The sequence below is a fragment of the Cololabis saira genome, chromosome 11 (genome assembly GCF_033807715.1).
Source record: "Cololabis saira isolate AMF1-May2022 chromosome 11, fColSai1.1, whole genome shotgun sequence".
Lineage (NCBI taxonomy): Eukaryota > Metazoa > Chordata > Actinopteri > Beloniformes > Belonidae > Cololabis > Cololabis saira.
The window spans coordinates 33,176,499-33,199,606 of NC_084597.1; the positions used below are offsets into that span (position 1 = coordinate 33,176,499).

General features: G+C 39.0%; 1 protein-coding gene across 1 annotated transcript in view; it reads left to right on the forward strand.

The window, feature by feature from the left end:
• The first annotated feature begins 477 nt into the window (after window positions 1–477).
• The window catches only part of LOC133455377 (ephrin type-A receptor 5), a 77,968-nt gene continuing 55,337 nt past the window's right edge, over window positions 478–23,108 (forward strand). The window contains exons 1-3 of the mRNA XM_061734376.1: window positions 478–729; window positions 6,168–6,232; window positions 16,189–16,909. Coding sequence (XP_061590360.1) covers window positions 630–729; window positions 6,168–6,232; window positions 16,189–16,909 — 886 coding nt within the window. The 5' untranslated portion in view covers window positions 478–629. The remainder of the gene's footprint in view (window positions 730–6,167; window positions 6,233–16,188; window positions 16,910–23,108) is intronic.

Below are 23,108 nucleotides of genomic sequence, written 5' to 3' on the forward strand. Positions count from 1 at the left end.
TGGGATTGCCTCCCTCGGGGTGCCTTGGGGTTTGTTTTTTTCTTTTAAAGTCAAGCCTGAGTTGGCACGTCAGGATTGTGTGGACTGACATTAGAATTTAAACCAGCAGCAGCAGCCTCGTTATTTGCTTCCACTTAATCACACAGCCTGCCACTCATGCAGCAATGCCGCGGGACGCGAAGAGACTTGGATGTGAAGCACACAGAAGCGCTAGATGCGACGCATTGACTAAAGACTGATTTATGGTTCCGCGTTACGCCAACGCAGAGCTTGACGCCCCTGAAGAAGAGACAAGTAATCGATTATCATTTGGAGACGCTGCTTCAGTCCAGCAGCCACAGGGGTTCACCTGTGCGGGGGCTGTGATTGGCCAATAGTCCCGCCTCGTCCCGCCCCCCTCCCGGCGCGCTGCCCGCCTCCTCCTGCTCCGCGCCGGAGCGGAGCTGCGCTCCTCAGTACGTTCCCGTGGCCGCAGCAGAACATGCGCCCTCACCTCTCCGAGCGAGCGCACGCACCACGGATGCTTCCACTGCGGTCCACGGTCTGGTGTTGACCCAGAGTGCTGTTGCTGAGGACCAATCCGCCGCTGGTACCGGTTCTGTTTTTTTTTATTTTCTTGTGGATACGCCATGCAACCTCGTCCGTGGAGTTGTGCCACTCGGTCGGTGGCGTGGACGTGGGCTTGGAGTGTGCTGTGGCTTGGAGCGTGGGGCATCCCCGCCAATGAAGGTAAATCTGCGCACAGGCGCGCACTGGCTCATTGACACTTCATCATGGGTAGTACGCGATTGTTGCTCTAATTGGCACCGAAAAGTCCCAAGCACACCAAAACAAACGAATCCCTTATGCACTCTGTGCCCCAGGCGACAGTCAAAAAGCTTGTCTGGATAATAATTCTGAGCAGGTAAATTTATGACAGCTGTAGATCCCGAGCCGTAGTCCGACACCCTGAAAGCTGACATAAAAAGACCTTTGAATAGAGAACATGCCTCTGCCAGATAAGCAATGGACGCACGCTGCGCTGCCAAATCCCACGGAAAAGTATCCGTGGTCACATCACAGTGACCTTAACAACCTGAAATATTGTTTTCCCAAAAGATGGCAGGAAATAACACCGTCTTGATCTGGCTTGGATTAGATTTATTCTAAATGTCTCATTGTAATTTGAATTAATTTGAGTATCGTTGGTTTATGTCTTACCGAAACACAATGAATCGTTTCAGTTTAAATCTAAACGCATTTGGTTTAGTTTGTTGTGTTAGTGAAATGTGTTTCCTTTTGGCCTCTGCATACAACAGTAGACCCATCCTTACACAGTTAATTCAGATAACTCACAGTGGGTTTTTTTTTGCCACTTATCTCTTTGAATACTAACATTAGAACTTCTCACATTTGCTGCATTTTTTTTAAATATTAGGCCTATCTGAACCAGTGCTCATCCAAATGTCTCCTACTAAATGTGGGATGTAGACAGTTGTAAAGTGTTAAAAATAGTCTCTGTTATAATTTAACGGAAGGAAAATAAGAGATAAACCGGTGTATCAAATATTGTTCCCACGCCATTGTCTGCAGTGGGAACATTGTAGTAACTCCAGATGAATGGTATTGTTAGACGGCATATCCGGGGAAAAAAAGAAACATCCATCAAACTGCTTATTATTCCCGTGACAGATTTATTTTGTCAGAGTTAACTCACAAAAGTTGCTCCCAACGTGTGGCCATGGTAGGTTCAAGTGTCCTGGGGTGGGTGTGCAGGGCGTCCCCCCGCAGCACATAAAATCTGGCTACTATGAGAAGGTTATGTCTTTGTTTTTCTGTGTCTTCTGGATTAAATGACGACATGAGGGGTTAAGGTATTCAGTTCATACTTAATGGGATCAATCACAATTGCTTCACAGCTCTCTAAATGACTGAAAATGGTCTCAGTTGTAAGAACGGTCCACTTTTATCACTCAAGGTTATTTAGGTTGGCCATCAGGGCCAGTGCTGGTGCCTGCGTTGATTGCTGTGTTGGTAAAACATCACTTTTGTTTAGGCTAGCCACCAAGCCGCAGTGAAAAGAGACAGACACCCACAAAAGCACATCAATGTTTCATCTCCCACATCTAGAAATTAGTCACACTTGTTTTCTTTGTCTCCCTTTATTAAGCCCCATCTCTGTTTTTTGTTTTTTTTCTCTCTCTATTTTAGCTGGCTCACACAGATTTGACCTGAAAACCAATCAATTTCTACTTAACAAAAGTATTCAACAACCCACCCCTCTAGAGTCACTGGCCAGAGGCTGAATTTCAGATTAATTTGGCACATATTTGCATTGCAGTGTATAATCATACAATTGCACGCATTTATTTGAAGGAAAAGCAAAGCCCATAATTAAAACTATTCTTTCGTTTTAATCCTTAATTTTAACAAAAAATAAACAGTATTTGCTTGGGATGAGTGGTCAACACATATACAATAATACATATTTAAGTCTTGGTAACTTTTCAATCTTGCATTCTGTTTTAGTCAGAGTGAAAAGTCTCTGCATCACATAGTGTCCTAAAATGACATGGCATACTTGCCTCGTGCAAGTTTTTTTTTATTTTGAAGCTTTGCTGTTATTTCAATCAGACTTAAATCAAACCAGCGCAGAGAAAATCCTGATGATTTTTTTTTTGGATTGAATTATTGGTCTTTCCACAGTGGAAACCATTTTCCTGCAGTGATGAATGATTTGTGAGGGAAACTGTACATATTTTGCCACGTTGATTAATTTCCTGTCCTGAAGCTAATCCATTCTTATTAAACTGATCAATTTCAGAGGATGTCTGAATGCAGAGCCAGCCGCCTCACATCTGGTGCGAACAATTATTGCATTTGATTAATTGTATTCCTTGTATGAGGATAATATAGGGTTTGTGATCTGTCATGTTAGGGATTTAAAAACCTGTCATTTTACTTTTTCTCGGTTATGTTATTGATAAAACAGGGATAGTTATAGCAGTGGGCTGGAGAGAAGTGCATGTGTGACGCTTATCTTTGTGTGTGGGAGAATATGCAGGCCATTAATCCCAGAGCGATCAGAGCTAGCATGTAAATGCCACATTCAAATATCAGGAGGTGCATAGAGGGTAAGAACAAATGGGGGGAGCGACTATCGTGATGAAATTGCATGTAGTAAATGTTAAACATTGGTTCCAGTGGGAAGATTGTATTAAAGATCACTGGAATAAAGCTGGAGCTAATGGCCATTAGCCACTACAGGTGTCAAAAGTGTCCAAAAGTCGAACGCAAATGCACCAGGAGTCTTGTGCCTCGCAGTACACTCATTATACCGTAAGTGGAAGGAGAATTTTACCAGCGTTTCCAAAGCTGGAAATCTCCCTACTCTTCAGCATCTCTGACACAGGAATTGGTGAAGTAATTCACTCAAGATTTTAAGGTGCTCCATTCCTTCAGTGGCAATGACTTTTCATAATCCATCCTGTAGATCCTTGTCATTGCTGAGTTTCAGCTTGTTCCGTGGTTTGATCCTTGGAAAGCGAGAGAGGGAAGGGGGTAAGGTATTCTTTATGATCTAGTTCAATGTCGCATATCTCTTCTTTATGGCCTAATTAGTTGTCTAATCACCTCCTAAGGACATCTCTTATTATTCTCTGCAGAGCAGTGGGACGAGGTGTGTGTGTGTGGAGGACTTGCAGAGCGAGTGTGTCTTTTGTTACAAAACTGAGTATTGCATTATGTTTTGCTCTGCATTAGGGCTGGGCGATATGGACCAAAAGTCATATCTCGATATTTTCTAGCTGAATGGCGATACTCGATATATATCGATATTTTTTCTGTGCCATAATTGGGGTTTCCCCCAAAGCATTATAGCATAGCATCTCTGTTAGCTTCATTTTTTTCTGAGGCAAACCCTTAAAAAAACAGTCAGTTTTAATACAAAGGCTCGTGCCAAATGTCACACAGGTACCTTTATTAACAGAGGTCTGCACAATATCAAAATGTATAAAACAAATGAAATAAAAATAAACTGCCTGCATATATAGAATAAAAATGCTTCTTGAATAAAATAAAACAAATATCCCTTTCCTGCATTACAATTAAATTAAAATACACTGTGCAATTAATACAATGTAGACAGTAACAGGCAGACTTTTCCACTGACGTTGACAGTTTTTTTTTTTTTTTTAAATCGATATAAACGATATTGTCTCGTACCATATCGTGTTTGAAAATATATCGATATATATTAAAATCTCGATATATCGCCCAGCCCTACTCTGCATACATCTGTAGACCTTCTCAGTGCATTTGGTTTAATTGTGACCATCCATTGTTTACATCTGGAAGTGACTCAAATGAGAAGTGGCTGTTTTTATGTACTTGTTTATCATAGCTTATCGCCGGTGTACTGTGATATTTTATTACATCAAAGGTGAGAGTGATCAGAAAGGTGATCTGATGTGGTCTCCATGTTTTTAAAGGTCAATTGGCAAAACAGTTTCTGCATCCGGTCTCAATTATCATCCTCATTCTTCATGAGCTGTTACAGTGACTGTGTCTGAGGATTTACATAATGAAACCTGGTTTAAAACTACGAAAGAACTAGATTTAAGACACTGACACTTTTTGCTGTTTCAGTGGCAACACATGCTCAAATGTCTTGCTCTTAAGCTGCTCTTACTCCAACGCTTACAGGTCCTAAGGCATTTCAGTGGATCATTTACTCAGACTTATCTTCTTTATTAATTGAGGACGCACTGTGCACTTGTAGTACAACCGTTATCATTGAGCTGATAAAGCAAACTGAACTCCGCCCTAAAAGAACTTGAGTCAAGTTTGTGGCACTATTGGCGCACACTAAGACACATTTTGAAGTTGCCATGACATCATTTCATGTGATTTATGAGGGGCCTGTTGAAAGGTTGCTGAGCATTTGCTATGACCCAGTTATCTCAAAATGATGCTTTGGCCTTTGTCAGAATCATTTACGTCTGTACACCTGCATATTTCACAAGAACAACTGACTTCTTGATTAAATGTCTTGTTGAATATCAGATGTTTCTGTACTTTCAGTGAACCATCCAGACAGAAAAGAGAACGTTGTAGTTGGTTTATATATGCATATTACCTCCAAGTGTATCCAAAAACACTATTAGGTCACAGTTGCCAAAGTGATTTTTCCTTGCCAAGAGCCTTGGTGACTTTATTGTAGATAAAGCACTCGGACTACACCGATAGAGAGGTTAAGAGGCTCAACTGTTACCAGGACTACACAAGAGGAAATGGAAAGAGATTTTAAAGAATGGAGTGGTTAAAGTAATTGTACTTAATCACTTTCAGCAGAGAAGCTTAACAGGAAGTGGTTTTTAATTGACTTGTTTGAGTTTCTAGTTGTGATGCGGACACTGAATTGTTTGAGTACTAGTTTAAGGTTTTGCTCACACAGTGAGTCTTTGGTCACTAAAGGCTGAGTTATGGTTCTGCGTCAAAACGACGCCGTCGCTGACGCGCACCTCCCAAAAATTGTAACTACGCGTCGAGGCAACGCAGACCAAACGCAGACCGAGAGGGCTGTGATTGTTTCGCTTGGTAGCAACGCATTTCCGGTTTCTGGTTTGAAGCAGTCGTGAACTTTCAGCGCTCTTTTCTTCATGTATGTGTGATTTCTTTATTTTATTTTATTTTTTTTTTGGTTTTGGTTTTTTGCACAATAGTTGTCCTTATCTCTTTCATTCACTGTGACCGGAAAAGTCGGATGAACCATTCAGGAAAAGATCACGACCTAGCGGTCGCGGAGGGTACTGCACCGCGGCGAAATGGAGTGACGGAGAAGTCCGAAGGGTTCACGACGGCGTCACGGTGATGGCGTAGGCACGGCGCCGATTTGACGCAGAACCATAATTCAACCTTTAGATGCAGTAATATTCAGCTCCGCTAAAAAGCACGAGAAGGAATATGTCAGTTCTTTTGCCTCGTTTCTCTACTTACTTTTGGAAACAAGACTTTGTCAAATTTTCTTTGAAATATCCTCATGTCTGTACAACTGAAGTGGAAATGGATAAAACAGCTCCGTCATTCACATACCGAAAAGCAATTAGTCAAATGAGTTGGATTGTAAATTGTACATGTTCTCTCCTGGTCTTATTGATTCTTTGCAACTTATTTTTAATTTTCAACAGTAAACCTTCTGGATTCCCGTTCTGTGATGGGAGACCTAGGATGGGTGGCTTACCCGAAGAATGGCGTGAGTATAACTTGCCAATATGTATAAAAATAATTTTTAATGAGTTAGATTTGACAATACGTAAACCTACAGCTGTTGTATTAACATCAAAAGCTTTGTTCACACTTTGCAAAACTAATTTGCACATCACAGGCAACCTAAGTTGACCCAGGTTGATGCATATGATTTCAATCAACGGTCATCAATCCTTGTATGTTTATACTTCAAGTACATGATTCAGAAGGTTTTACAACGTGTTGCAATAGAGGACTTACTAAAGTAGATGAACATTTGGCAATCAGGCCTCTTTCATGTTTAAATCCATGTAATATCATTACAAATTTAAGAAACAAAATTATGAGACACGTGGAAAGAAACATCCAGTTCCCTTCAACATCCAGATGAGCGTAAGAGATTAATTTACCATGAATTAATCTTATCTGTGTATCAGTGTAATATTATTGGCAACAAGAGGCTTGATTGCGTCACGTTTATGACGGCTGAAACTGATGAAGGATGACGGATGTGTAATTTGAGGTTCGTGAAAGAATCTTTTATTGTGTTTACCCTGCTGCCAATCAGTCACGTAGTCTGAACTGACAATAACTCAATAAGCTCCCAGTCACAAGAAAGTCATGTCCCTCTGTGTCGCAGTACAACAATCCAGTTACACTAAATTCATAAAGTCTGTACTTGACTTAATCCTTTTTATTAATGGTGAAGTACTCATTGATCCTTATATTGTTTCTTGACCTTTTTTTGTTTTGATGACATAAGGCTCTGATTTTTTTAGTGAGCTATTCAGCATGAAATTAAAACGACTTCCAATTCCAGAAGATCGTCATTTCACCATCAGAAGTGATCAAATTATGTGAAATCTTAGGTATTATTAATATAAGATCTGATCATTTGATATAAACGTTAGTTTGACTAAGCCAGAAAGCTGCCTTCACATTCCAGTAGTTTAGTTTCCCATTTAGAGAATGTGTCAGAGGACACCCTGTCCCCTTATTTTGCATTTTGCAGTCAGGTGCTTGCCTTGCTTTCTCAAGGTTAAAGGTTATTTCATTTCCAGAAACTCTCAGTTCATTATCGAGGTAAATTGAATTCATGAATAAGATATGGGAAGTCACCATGGAATTTATCATTCTTGATCCATGAGTTGAATATCTAGTTCCAAGTATTCCTAAAGGGAAAGCTAATTAGGCACTGACTTACTACAGTTGTGAAAATGTAATTTCAATGTATGATGTACTGTAGTTTAATGAAAACAAAATAGTGCTTTTGGAGGTATTTTAGATTTTCTTTTTATGTTTATAAGAAGATGTTTTGAGTAAATGTGCAATGTCTCATCAGAAAAATCAAATCCCCTGATGTCAGTAGAGTTAGTTGTGCTGTATTAGATTGTTTTTCTTTTTTAAGTATCCATTTGACCCACATGGGAAAGATCCCTCACATAGGCCCAACTCCCACCTGCAGATGTGTAGCTTGATGCAGTAGTGCTGACCAGTGTTTTCCATCTCCGGGTATTTAAATCATGACCCCCTCTGTGGCTGGCTGGACCGTGTGTAGATGGGACAGATTATGCTGACAAAATCAGGTGTATGCCATATTAATAAAGGTATGGTTATGTTGCATGCTTGTATCCAGCTCTGTAAACAACTACAGTAAAGGAAGATAAAGAAGAAATAGGATATGATTAGCCATGCTGAAGATCTCATCATGATATCCCCATTAGCTGTTTCTATTCAGCTGCTGTTTAAGGTGATTATTTTTTTCCCTCTTAATATTTAACTTGTTGTCTAAAACACAGGATAAATGTGTCTGACAGATTTAATTTGTGATTATTTAATAGTACACATGAGTGTATTTGCCGTTTTAATTGATCATCAGTTCAGTGCTTCTACTGTAGCAGCCCATCTGTAACATGCAGTCACCCAGATGTTTATAGTCTTGGGTAGGGCTGGGCGATATGGACCAAAAGTCATATCTCGATATTTTCTAGCTGAATGGCGATACTCGATATATATCTCGATATTTTTTCTGTGCCATAATTGGGGTTTCCCCCAAAGCATTATAGCATAGCATCTCTGTTAGCTTCATTTTTTTCTGAGGCAAACCCTTAAAAAAACAGTCAGTTTTAATACAGTTTTAATTTTAATAAAGCCTCGTGCCAAATGTCACACAGGTACCTTTGTTAACAGAGGTCTGCACAATATCAAAATGTATAAAACAAATGAAATAAAAATAAACTGCCTGCATATATAGAATAAAAATGCTTCTTGAATAAAATAAAACAAATATCCCTTTCCTGCATAACAATTAAATTAAAATACACTGTGCAATTAATACAATGTAGACAGTAACAGGCAGACTTTTCCACTGAGGTTGACAGTTGTGCAAATAACAAAACATTTGTGCAAATCTCAAATAAAACATTCAAGTCAATTTGTCACAAAATAAGCTATATCAAAATCATTAAAAAAAAAAAAAAAAAAAAAAAATTAAATCGATATAAACGATATTGTCTCGTACCATATCGCGTTTGAAAATATATTGATATATATTAAAATCTCGATATATCGCCCAGCCCTAGTCTTGGGTGAATAAGTCCTGTAGGAGGCACAGGTTGACTTTATCAGTTTCAGTTTGAGTGTTCAAGATGGTTCCTTTGATCCCTTGTTTGTCTTTGCTCCATCGCCCATTCTCTTTTTTTCCCCCTTCCTTTTTTTTCCATCTAATGTGTTCCTATCCCAAGTTGACTCATCTTCCTCAGTTTCTTCTTATCCTTGTCATGAGCTCCTCTTCATATCCCACTACATCCTGTAGGTACCTTTGAGTTTGCTTTTCTGAAGCTTCAAATTTGCTTTGAAGAGTTACGTGCCTTTTAAATGAAAAAAAAAAAAGGATAAAATAATTCTTGAGGGATTTTATGGTTAGCGTAGAATGTTAATGACTTTGGAGGCATTTCAGTGAACAAAGTGCTGCCTAATTATCAGACAAATGTTATGAAGTACAAGAGTGAAACACTCAGCATTGTACTGTATGATAGTGGCTAGAAATTAGAGAATGCAAATGGACAATCAATTATTTGAACTTACAAGTTTTCTTTAAATGCAGATCTAATTTAAGGGAAAAAAATACAAAGACTCATCTGAAGGCATAATGGATCACAGCTTGGATGGGACAGAAGTAGATCTATTTGATATCTTGTAGCTGGGTAATCTGGCCATGTGAAGATGAATGTGATGTGAGATGAAAGTAGAGAACATGGGAAGGTGGAGAGAAGCAGTCTGTCAGAGAATGACAGATTGTGATGATTAGAAGTGTGCAAGTCAACATGGAGAAACCAGACTTCCTGTGACCATAAGAATAAAAGTCCAATTTTGACATGGAGGAAAAAAGATCACTGCTAAAAGTGAGATACATTAAGTAAAAAGATTGAAATTGAAAGAAAGAAAAGATAATAAAACCTGTTTTTTTCTGGTTCTGAATATTTTGCTGTCAGTCCTTTTGTCTAATGGTTCCTAAACTTCCACCACTTCCGGTTCCCTTTGCATTGGAGAAGAGTGCACTTGGAGATGGAATGGACTGCTGAGTATATGTGGTTAGTGGATTATTTTATGTTCTGTAGCTTCAAACTTCATAAGCGAACATAAACGAACTAAAAGATGCCTCAATGAGGATAAGTAAAACAGCTGGATTTCAGCCCATTAATACCCATCACTTTGATGAAACCTAAATCTCTCTCTCCATCTAGATTTAAACATTCAAGAAGAAAAAAGGTTACTGGGTCTGCAAAAGTCCTGTACCCTCAAGGAACCTTGTAGTGACAAAGGAGGAATAATGAAACATGTCATTTGGCCTTGCTCTAGTTAAAACTATAAAGAAGAAGATAATAAAACCTTGCAGATTTGTTATTTTTCACTTAACATTTACTTTAACCACCACTGAAAAATTTGAAGAGCAGATTTAAAAAAATGTTCAGGTGAAAAGCATGAACATATAAATATGCTGCACAAAATGTAACTGAGATTTCGACAACATTGGTCAGACACATTCTTGCCTGTTATTCACATTAAACAACTGCAATTACCTGCCTGACATTGTGAGTCGATCAGATCTCGCAAAGCTGTTTTACACACGGTCCTTTAAGGAAAAGGAAAAAAAAAGGAGATTAAACTAAAATTCAAGCAGTACTGATGTAATCAGTGTTCCGCCTGGCTGAACAGCTTCTTAGCTCTCTTACATTTCGTGCCTCCATTGGTTCGGTGTGCAGAATTGACCAGCTATAAGGTCATCTAGGGTTCTGCATGAGGGCTCATGACGGGTTTGCGTCGTCATCCTAAACCGACTGTTTCTAATAAGAAAAGAGTAGGTGTTTAAACACTTCAAGGTGTGTTTGGGTAGGGATTTCCTTCTACGATCTGCCACTTCTGTCTATTTTTTCCCCCTGCCTTGATGATTTAAAGTACCATGAAAGGCAAAGGATGATGTAGGATAATACAAAAACAGACACGATTAGGAGAATGGAAGAGAATAACAGCAATTATAAGAAGAGAAATAGAGATTAAAAGGAGAACAGAAGACACCAAAGACAAAGCGGAAGACAAGTTGGATGAAAGTGAAAATGGAGTGGGATGAGGAGAAGTTTCTAGGTTAGATTTAGGTTTTGATAATAAAAGGAAGACTGATAACACAAAGGGGAAATTATGATAGACATATTGGAAATTAAAAGACAGAATATGAAGAATGAATGACATGGAGGCAGAACTAGGGAAGTGGGAGTGTTGTCAGGGTGAGGAGCAAAAGGAACAGTTCTATTACAGTGTCACGATGGTCAACGGTAATGGGTGGTAATAATAAGTTGGAGACAGCTTTATAGAATTAGAGCTGGGAGAGCACTCAGTACAGCCACAGGGGGTCTGCTGATGGATGTGTCGCACAGACACCCACACATTTATTGTCAAAAAATAAAAAATAAATCTAGAAGCGCACGCTGAGGAGCTGCTGGCATGCCTGTAGGGATAGGTCTGTGTCGGGAGCAAAGAGGAAAAGGGCAGGCAGTAGATGGGAGAAGATGCAGATATGATGTAGCAGTTAAGGCTGGAAAAAAGGGAGTGAAGATTGTGTATTTGGACCATTTACTAACACTGGAAATAAACTGTTTGCTTTTTACTTGTTTACAGTAAACCACAAGTTAAGCCAATTTTAGGGCAATTGTGTTTTTTCTGAAACACCAGGGTATTGTTTTCCATTTTCTGGAACCCAGTAGATCCCGAAATGCTTTCATGGCTACATGTAGGTAAGAGGAGTCAAAATGTGTTTTCCTTGGAATTTAAGTTGAACGGGTATAATAAGACAATCATATATATATTTATTATTTTGCTTTAAAAAAAACCCCAATGCTTAATAAATAACTTTAAACTGAGAGAAAACCAGTCAGTTCTGAAGTAGATGTAGGTGTGAGAAGCATTCAGTCTTCAGTCAGCTTTTGAAAGATGCACTGTATCCTACCTATAGACTATATAAAAAAATTGGCCAAGCATTAGGTCACGTGATCTATTGGTTTCTGAAGACCAGTTTTTGAAGCTTGTTGTGTTTTTTTGTACGGGACACAGACACGTTGCTTTAAAGCCGTCAGGAACACCCCCACTGTATGTCAATCAAAGTTAGCTTTGCTCTCAGCTCCTCCAGCCGAACCCAGCTGAATTATCTAGCAGGATATACTGTTTTACACGATGGCAAAAGTAAAAAATGATAGTCGCGTTTACCCGACGCTGGGTTTATACAAACTGCTGTTTGCTTCGCTAAGCGATTACGAATGAGGAAGTCATAAGGTCAAGCCTCTGGCTGCTGTAATGTTTTTATATAAACTCTCCTGGCGTGTTACAAAAAAGAATGACCCTCTCTGAGTAGTCATGGGACTGAAATTAAATGATTGAGACCAAAATATACCCCTGATATGCTGACATCAATGGTTCTTTGCTCTAATATGAGAGTGAATGGTAGACGTCTGATGTTCCAACATTACAAAGCAATATGTAAGACAGGGATGTAAGGATTAGTCGAAATTTTCAACAAAAGACAATAATAAAAACACATTTTATTGTCAACAGTTGTTGTCAAAAAGAAAAATTGAGTGAGACATCATCCTCCATTTTATCTCTGCTGATAATATGCACAATAGTGTGAAGCCCCTATTGTCACCACACTTGTGGCCCTTTTGCACTAGTCCCGCTTCTCCTCGGTTCTACCCGCCACGGCCCCGTCTTGCGCTTTTGCACTAGGGGCTGAGACGGGTAGAGCCGCTCCAAGCCGATACTATTTCTGTAACCATTCTGGCGAGGTTCTATCCGGGCTGAGCCGGGACTATTTCTGAGGTCACCACCCTCCGCGCCACTGATTGGTCGGGGGGCGGGGCCGTCAGACGTTTGAATCAGGAAGCGGGAGTCAGAGCGAGAGCGACCCGCGGCTCGCGGCGATTTTATTATAAAGCGCAAAATGTCTGTTTCATGATCCAACTCTGAGGTGCAGATGTTCATAAACCTGGTGGCTGACGAGAGAATTAAAAAAGGGATGTAGACAGGCTGTTTTACTCTCAGCCGCTCGCGGCTCCAGCTGATTTCTGATCAGCGCCGACATGAACAAAGCGGTTCCGCAATCGAGTACGTCACAGCAGCTTCACCCCAACCTGCCCACTTCTCCCCTGGCTGTGGAAAAACAAACGGGGACAAAACGGGTGGAGGCGTGACGAGCCGAGTCGGGCCGAGTAAAGACTAGTGCAAAAGGAGCATTGGTCTTCAACAGATTGAGGCATTTTCCTCTCTTCTTATCTCTCCTCTGAATTGCACGTGTCAATAGATTGCAGCACCAGGTAAACAATATGGCGGCTGCCGATGCATCACCACAGCAGCAAAGTTCATAAGAAGATGTATTTTTGAATGAAGTGCCAATGAAATTCTGAAAACAACAATATGCGGCTCGAGGGGGTGGGGATAAAACCCACAGCCGGGAAATTCAATTCAGAGTAGTGGAATCACTGCTCGGATCAAACGTGCATCCGTGTTTTGACTCTTTATATGTATATATATATATGTATATATATTAGATATATATATATATATATATATATATATATATATATATATATATATATATTTCAGCAATATTGATAGTCTGGATATATGATTGGATACCTCTAAGTGTCATTTCATTAGAGGCCAAAATTATGACTGTATGTTGAAAGGTTCAAGAGTTATGCCCATGGTTATCCAAGTGTCTTTTTGGCATCTCCAAATGGCCATTTTTGGAAAGGTTTAGACATAATCTTACAAAAACGTGTAAAATACTAATTTTTTGTGGTATTGCTATCTAATTTGAAATTGCACTAGATAAGGCTTCATGCTGTGGTCTCATTGTGTTTTCCAGCTAATAAGTCACAGATTCACTCCTCTGCAGACATCTGATTACAAAACAAATTTCCGACTGAAATAAAAACCTTCTATTTCAGTGTGTTCAAACTTGGATTACTCAATGCTAGTAGCAGTTACAGTGATTCTGACAGTGTTACCTTTCAAAAGAGACCAAAACCATCCACGTACTTCAAACGGTTCAAGAACAGCTTTCAATTTACTTTGGGTATGCCTTGATTAGACGTTTTAAGGGACTTTTACAGGAGAGGCATTGTTGGTTTGGCTCATGTTTGCCGCTCATTTTAGTTAGTATTTACAAATGAGCAAAATTATATATGTGTTTTTAATTGAGAGAATTGGGCTGATTCTAGTGTAATATCCTGTTTACATTTGTAATTAAACACTTTTAAAACAGCTGAGCTGCATAATGAGAAGGCTGCGAGTAGAAATAATGGCAACCACAGTTCCAGACAGGAACACTGAATCCATCTGGTTTGCAGCAAAAATGAAAGAAGGTCATCTGTTTAATTCCCAGCTGGTCTATCAATAATATCTTGTGTGTGTATGTGTGTGTGTGTGTGTGTGTGTGTGTGTGCGTTGAGCCATGTACAACTAAGAACAGGCTGGTGGATCTATGTGATCTAACTAGTAAGAGGCTTAATGTCTCTACTGGGACTGACTGGGCTGAAGTCTGAAAGAAATGGGTGCCCTGTCACACATTAGTATACAGATTTCATTTTGAATCTTGTGAGGACTCATTTTAATGCAATGTACTAAATGCAAGTCTTACCAGGAAGTCTAAAAATCAGTTCATTGTTCACTGGATGATACAAATGTCGTAACTTTTTTGTACAAAGTTAGAAGCACTCGACGGTAAACACATGTATACAATACGGATGTCATCATGAAGGCCTGTGCATTTAAAGGCACATAAATATATAATAAGGGAAAAGAATGTCCACATTCATTTAGAAACAGTTCAGTAACTGAACAGTTATTACAGTTTAAACAAAAACAAAAAATACTCATTGAGCAATGAGGATTGAAAAAACAGACGGAGAGAAAAAAGAGAAAAGACTAAGACAGAGGGCTGTATACAACGGCTCCAGCAAGGATTGATTAATATGGGCTATTAAGCTATAACACCAGATCATAGTCTGGTCCCTCTGGCCATATTACGGTGACATGATGAAGCGCCTGAATTAGCCATGGGAGAGTTCTAGTGATGCAGATAATAGCCACGTCCCAAGAGACTTGCAGAGAGAATTAATGCTGCTGTCTCAGACGCACAGGCATGGATGCAAATGTGCGTGTGCACACACATCCTCGAACACTGAAAGAATGTTTTGCAAATATGCAGACAGAGGCAGGAAATTATTCCCACACTCACTGTTGGAGGTATAGTGATACAGATTACCATAACTCCAAATCGACTTTTTTGCAGTAACTTCATGATGAATTAATATATAGCCTACCTTTTTGTAATCAGCGTCTCATTCTTTTGCCTGCTGCTGTAAGTTGATATGAGGTAAAATGAATAAGGATTACTCTATCTTGGCATATGTGCATACAAACTTTTAAAAATGTTTTATTCCTTGACCATTAATAAACCTTTTAAAGAGTCACTTGTCTTAATTACTCTTGTATAAGCTATATTACAATAGGCATGTCATCATGTAAGAACATCAATGTGAATTCCTTTTTAACCCATTCACCAAGACGTACACACAGTGATGTATAGTGCCATTAAAAATGTAAGTAAATCTGAAATTGATTAAAAAAAATAAAATAAAATAAAAATCTTACCCTAGAATGTGTAACAGCAGTCTTCTACACTGTAAACCTCACTAAATCATTCACAGTAAAAGCTAAACAATTGTAACTGAATCTAAGGATACAGGATTCTGGCATGCAAGTAAGATGAAACTGCCATAAAATCAGTGTTTCAGTTTTTCATGTTCTTTTTACTGTTACTTTTACTTTTTTTGTATTCTTTGCATTAATCTGTTGGTTGTAATGCAACAGACCTCACCTGACCCAATGGTGTCTGAACTTCCTTAGATGTTTTGCTTCACTGATACTCGTTATTATTTGTTGTTGTTTCTTTGTTGTCTAAAAGTTCAGGGATTGGGTTAATTAAAAATACGCCGCCAAGAAAACACAACAAAACAACAAAAATGGTTAAAAAAACAATGGTTTTGGACTGTTATTCATTGTTGGTGTAAAACAAACTGAATAAGTTTGTTTACTGAAGTACTGAAACTCCTTCACACAAACAGTTTTAAAAATGGATACAATAGATACACTGCTTCATACTGTACTTTGAATTTGTCACAAAATAAATAGTTTTTCTCTATACAGAACAAAACTGCTTATCTTCAGAAAAAAATATAAAAGGCTTACTATAGTCCAAATGTATAGTTTAGGGCTGATCTTGACCATAAATACATGTAAGAGATTGCTTGGGGTCCCTTGGCATATTTCAGATGTCTTTTACATTCATGGCTTCTTGAAAAAGCATTTTATCTAATAGCGTGTTCTTTTGTGTTTTTTCTGCCCAAGTGGGAGGAGATCGGTGAAGTAGATGAGGATTATGCCCCCATCCACACCTACCAAGTGTGCCGCGTGATGGAGCAGAACCAGAACAACTGGCTCCACACCAACTGGATCCTGACTGAGGGTGCTCAGCGGGTGTACATCGAGCTCAAATTCACCTTGAGAGACTGCAACAGCCTGCCCGGGGGGGTTGGGACCTGCAAAGAGACCTTTAACATGTACTACTATGAAACAGATGGTGATGAGGACGAAATGGAAGATGGAGAGATGAGAGATGGTGTTGGCATGACGGAGGAGGAAGAGAGGGCAATGAAAGAGAACAGATACATCAAAATTGACACCATAGCAGCTGACGAGAGCTTCACTGAGCTGGACCTAGGAGACCGCGTCATGAAGCTCAATACTGAAGTCCGTGATTTAGGTCCTTTGATCCGAAAGGGTTTCTACTTGGCATTTCAGGATTTGGGGGCCTGCATCGCTTTAGTCTCAGTGAGAGTTTTCTACAAACGCTGCCCATTATTGGTGAAGAGCCTGGCTGAGTTTCCCGACACCATCCCAGGCTCAGAGGCATCACAGCTGGTGGAGGTAGTGGGCCACTGCGTCAATCACTCCCTGCCTTTATACGAACCTCCTCGGATGCACTGCAGCACAGAGGGAGAATGGCTGGTGCCCATTGGGAAGTGTGTTTGCAAGCCAGGATTTGAGGAAATTAGCGGATGGTGTCAAGGTGAGAGTTTATCATTTAAGCAGTGCTGGAATGACAATTTCCATTATGAGTGAATCAAAGATTATTATTATTTTTTTTTTCCATACATTTTTTTAATGAATTAAATTGTCATACTTTGTATTTCACATTTTGTGACTTCCTAGATTTGAGATGGCAGATGTGCGTATTTGTTTTTGTTGCTATCTTCATCCTTTCTTTTTTCCATATCTGTGAACATGTTTATTTTTGGTACACTGTTCTGGTGTGTGCACTGATCTGTTTATTCTTTCACTAAGAGTGTTTCCTACAGTATGTGTGTGCGAGCCTGTTTCTCCTTTGCTTAGTGGAGGGTATTCCCCCGGGTCCTGCAGCACTTTGCTGCTCTCCTGAAGCCGCTGTTCTGCTCCAACTTGTGCCCAAACAAACATCGACCTTAACTGCCATTTCCACGGGTACCGAGGGCCTCTGTGTTTCCCTCCCCTTCTTCTCCTTGCATCCTCTCCAGACTTACTCTTCACTTTCTTGACTTTACCCACTTGCATTCACTCTATTAATCCAACCCAGAGCAGCTCTGAATACAATGGAGACATTAGACATTCCAGAGAACATTGCAGCATCATAAACCTGTGTGAAACAAAGATTTAAAAAATGTGGTATTGTGTAACACATGAGTCTTTTTTTTTCTTCACTTTTTTTTTCTTACTTAAGATCAACACAGACACAGTGAATGACACAATTTAACTTAAATATAAAAGGTCCATATTAAAACATGCATATATTTGCATAATGTATATATTATTTTTTTTTACCTTTTTTGACTATCTTACATGGAAATTGAATGTTGGAGGAGGGCATTGGACATCTGAGCACGGCAGCAGTGAGGTTTAGTGGAGTATTGTTGGGTTTTCCACACATGTCATTCCGTGGTGATGACTAGTTGGGCTTGAGTTGCCAAGGACTAGAGACTCGACTCAGACTCTTGATAGGAGAGTTGAAAGACATCTTTATTTAATTTTTCCATTAAAAACAATGCCCTCCCCAGGTAGGGAACAAGGTGCTGCCTCAAGTGGAGGAGTTTAAGTATCTTAGGTCTTATTCACGAGTGAGAGAAGAATGGCTTGGAAAGTTGACAGGTGGATTGGTGCAGCGTGTACAGTAATGCAGACTTATTGTCCTGTTGTGGTGGAGAGGAAGTTGAGCCAAAATGTCTTATGTTTCCTGGTTGAGCAATGTTCCTATCCTCAGGTCACCAACTGTGGGTAGTGACCGAAAGAATAAGATTTCTAATAGGATGGCCAGTTGAGGTGGTTCGGGCACCTGGTGAGGATGCCCCAGGACGCTTCCCTCAGGGGGTGTTTCAGGCATCGCCAAATGGGAGGAGGCCCTGTGGAAGACCGAGGACACGCTGGGGAGATTATATATCTCGGCTGGGCTGGGAACGCCCTGGTATTCCCCCAGAGAAGCTTGAGAAGCTGGCCGGGGAGAAAGAGAGGCCTTGGGCCGTTTTGGTTAGGCTGCTGCCCCCGCAACCTGACATTGGATAAGTGAAAGTCAATGGATAGATGGATATCCAGTCCAAATTTTGTAGTTTCCTTCCTTTTCATCAGACATGACAATCTGCATCTGTGCCCCATCGATGAGAATAGCTACAATTGTTGTCCGACATTTGGCTACGGTTCTCTTTGGCTGCAGCAAAAACATACACAAAGCAAATAACAAAAGTGCCAACTGTGTGCAGTTGCAGAATTCAAAGATGATGGGTTGACCACATCTAAATTTATTCAAAAACCTCAAAAGAGATTAGTTGTTAACAGTTTATATAATTAGCATTAGCAACTTAGACTGGTGTCCGATAACATCTCTATGCTAGAATTATTTCAAATTTTGCCGAGTCAGGTATTTAGAAAATGTTAAAGATTATTTCAAATTTTCATTTACAGGACACGCTTGTTTGTTCTACATTGAGTGCTGTTTTTAAACAACAATAGAAACATTTGGCTCATTAAATTATTCCTTTGCTCTTGCGTCCATTTTCTAAAGGTTTAACTTAAGCTACAGGCTGGGTGCTTATCTATTATGGAGTGTAATGTTATAATGTCATTAGCTTATAAGAACGATATTAATGAAAATAGCACCACTGATGATAGTACTGTACATGCTTTGAATTTCTTTGACAATGTAATGTCAATGTAGTGACTATGATCAACTGCATGTTAACCAAAGTATTCTTTACAATCTTAAAATGCTTGAGTCTTTACTTGAACTTCCATGAAAATGAGCACCTCTGATACCATCTGACAATTAACGGCTTTTCATCAAATGACAACTGTCAAACGGCAACAAAGTTGAAACAAACTTATGAAGTATGGCGTTATAGTAAACAGTAGTTCAGGTCATTTTCATTGCAAATAAAGTAGCTTATTGTGTCATCAGAAGAGATTGTATTGGACGTCTTTGTAACATTAACAAAATTGGTTGCCAGGACCACATATGTAAACAATATATAAAAAAATAAACTGTATACAATATACAATACAATATAATATAATATATATATATATATATATATATATATATATATATATAATATATAATATATATATAATATATAATATAATATACAATATAAACAACTAAATAAAAAATATATAAACATACTTAATGTATTTATAATGATAGGAAAAAATATTTAGAAATTGTTATATACAAAGGTGAAAGTGTTTTTCATTTCAATATATAATCACCTTAAATAGGAAAAAAAATCAGCCTAATGCAGCATTTCAGTATACGTTTTACAAAATCTTGACTGAACTGTGACTTTGGTCCCCACAAAGTCCTTTTTTAAAACCAAAATCTAACCAAGCTGTGATCAGCTTCCGCCAATTAAACAATACGACATGGCTGCTGTTTAGGGAGAGTGAGCCATCTCTGCAGTAGTTTTCACTCCATCAAACAGGGAATCTCTGTGGGGAGATCATTAGGAAACAGCTGTCAGTAGGCCGCTGGTTTGCCTGGAGTCATGCTGCCACTGACTGAACAGTCACCCAGACTATTGTTACTGATATAAGGCTGACAATGCCTATGTTATGATACCCTTGTTCCTAGTACTACTACTACTACTACCTGTGTGTATCAGGATGCATAACACTTCTGGAGTAATAGCCAATTTAGCTAAAGGTTTGTTTTTTTGTGTTTTTTTTTAGTTTACATAAACAATATCTTGTTTGCTGTTGATGAAGGTACCACCTCCGCTATTTCAGCTCAGTATGACACAAGCAAAAAAGCAGTACACCCACAGGTAGAAGGTTTGACAAGATAATGGGATAGATAAGAAGATTTAGAAGCAAAGAGAAAAGTGTTGTTGTTCTGAGAAAGGAACAGACACAAAAGATTAAAGAACTTGCAAACAGGGCTGTGATTACCAGCCATTAGCTTGCCTCACAATTAAGCAGAGCTAATTACAGACTTCCACCATTTGACTAATTTGGCTTGATGAGTGGGTGAACTGAAGTCTCCAGGAGAGAAGTATATTTAGTTTTACTCAAATGCAATATGCAGTTGTTTGGTTTTAGTTGTGCTGAGGTTTATCTTGTCATGCAAATATTTATTTTAAATAAAATTCTGTAGGCTGCAACTCTTTTGTGTACAATTAATATGGCTGCAGGATGATTCTCAAAACGAATGGATTGATTCGTATGCAATCAGATGTGAATACGTTTGTTTTGGCAGGGCAAGCAAATATAAGACTCATATTTTGCTGGTAAAACCAAAAACCACCGAGTTGAAACATTTTTCATTGTAATACATTTTCCAAATAATTTAGAATGACACAAGATTTGTCTGTTTAAAAAAAACAAAACAAAAAAAAAACAACAAAGATTACACTTCTAGTCTGTACAGATGAATTAAATGATTCCAGGTGTTTCCAATTTAGGACTAAAAACACTTGCAACAAGAGATTTGCAGCATGTGGCGCCTGACTGGGAAGCAGTGGTAAGACTGAAGCTAAGAGAGACAGACAGGTAGAAATGGAATTCCCCATATACTTCAATTCAGGTTTGTGAGGATTTTATTTTGAGACTGTTACAGAATAAAGATTCAGACTTACCTGTTACTTTTCTTTATTTTTTCTTTTTAATGAGTTCCAGAGTGTTTTGCATTCCAAGAACATGAAGTTATGCGATATGCAAATTTTTGTCATTAAGGATGTTTTTGGGATAAAAACATCTTGAGTGTAATGGTCCATATTTGCAACAAATGAGTATAACACACTGCTCACAATTAATGAAGCAACCACTTTTTTTTTCTTTTTTAGTTTCATATGCAGATTAGCCTGTTAAACTGACTGTCTTTGAAAGTGTCTACAGAGAGAAGCATGGCAGGATTTTCCCTCCGGCAGCTTTGTAACCATATGTCTTCACTGCCTTAGTAAACACTTTTTCATGTGCATTTCAGTCACTCACATTGGAGCGTGAAGTGTTGAATTCTTATTTTGAGGCATTGAAAGGCTGTCTGTCTGGACTTCATGCTGTGAGGAGGAGTCATGTATTTTGTCTCTTCTTGAGAAAGTAAGAGCTTAAATATTTTTGATACAGAGTGGTTTTATTGAACCTTCATTGGGTGTAGTGTGGGGGAGGGAGGGGGGGGTGCTATTCTATGTGCTTTGTGAAACCGATTTAAGGTTGGAATAGTACAAGTATTCATGGATAAATGGATTAGGGTGCTCATGGTGCAAAAATTCAGGCTTTGAAACAATCTCTGCCTAATATTTTTCAAGCTGAATTTTGCCACTTTGAAAATATAAGAGATCAGGAAAATCTGGAGAAAAAGACAGATTTGTATTAAGGCTCTTTCTTCTTCTTTTTAGAAACCTTATGTAGAATGTTCCTTGCGTTCATGCCTCTAATTTTAGAATATTTTTCTCTAAATAGAAAATTAGCAAAGCTACAAGTGACTGCAGCGTGAGGCGTGGTGGAGTTTAGTCTTTTTCAGAACCATGGACAGCACTCTTTAGTTGTGGGGATTTTGAAGAGGTGTTGTAACTTACCTAGGCTTATATACTAGCCAATAGGTTATTTTAGGCTGTAGCTGTTTTAAACCTTAGCTGGTGGGAGAAAGTTATTAAACTCAGTTATTAAGCAGCTTCACTGCCTCAGTTGTTACAGTGCATATGGCTCATTTGGTGTTTTTCTGTCACATACTTGGTCATGTGACATATTTGGAATGGGTCTGAGAAATAATCATGTGAATAGTTGTGCTTTGGAGTGCAGTCTGCAAAGAGAACCTTTTTTGCAAGTTTAAACATTGCCTGATGTTTTGAGGTGTGTTTTGTGTTTTTAGAAGGGGGGGGGGACGTTTTTGCTCTTACTACTCATATGTGTGGCTCAGTCAACAACAAATCATCTTCCCACAAATAAACACGCATTTTGTGCTGGGAATTAAACATTGGGGCATTTTTGTTTTTATTTTTACAGCTTACAGCATATTGATAGTACCATTTCTCTTGTAGTGTAAATTGTTCAATAAGTGTGTGTGTGTGGCTGTGGCTGTGTCTGTGTATAATATATTTATTTATATAAATATTTATTTATTTTCCTGAATATTGTCTGATAATTAGACTTTCTCACAGCATCCCAAACTCTAACCTACATCTATATAAATATGGGTGTGGACATGGCTGAGCTCTGAGGATCCAGGTGAGGAAACGGTATCAGGTATCATCCACGCCAGGAGGTCTCATAACCCGCTGCTACAAGGGTTTCCTCCACAGAGACCATCGCCCCCGGACAGATAGAGGAGTCCACATCACAGCGGATGGTTGTGGAGCAGAGCTCCACAACCATCCAGGCCAGAACCAGCCCCAGGACGACCCCCTGCAGGCCAGAGTCACTCCCAGCATGGAGGCTCCCCATGAGGAAACACTGGAGATAAAAGCTACAAGAAAGCAGGATAAAATAGGCTATGGGGTTAAAATACACACTAAAAGAGTTTAAAAGTATAACATGCAATCCTAAAAGTTGGTCTAGAAAGCAAGACATGCTAAAAGAAGCATAATAACAACTTAAAACCATAAAATCTGGGTTAAAACAACAAGAACAGTTAGTTAATAAAAGGGTATACAAGAAAGACAAAAAGGAATCAGCTAAAAGCCAAATTTAAAAGGCGAGTCTTGAGCCTGCTTTTAAAAACAACAGGCTCTGCGGCCCCGAGGGATGACTAT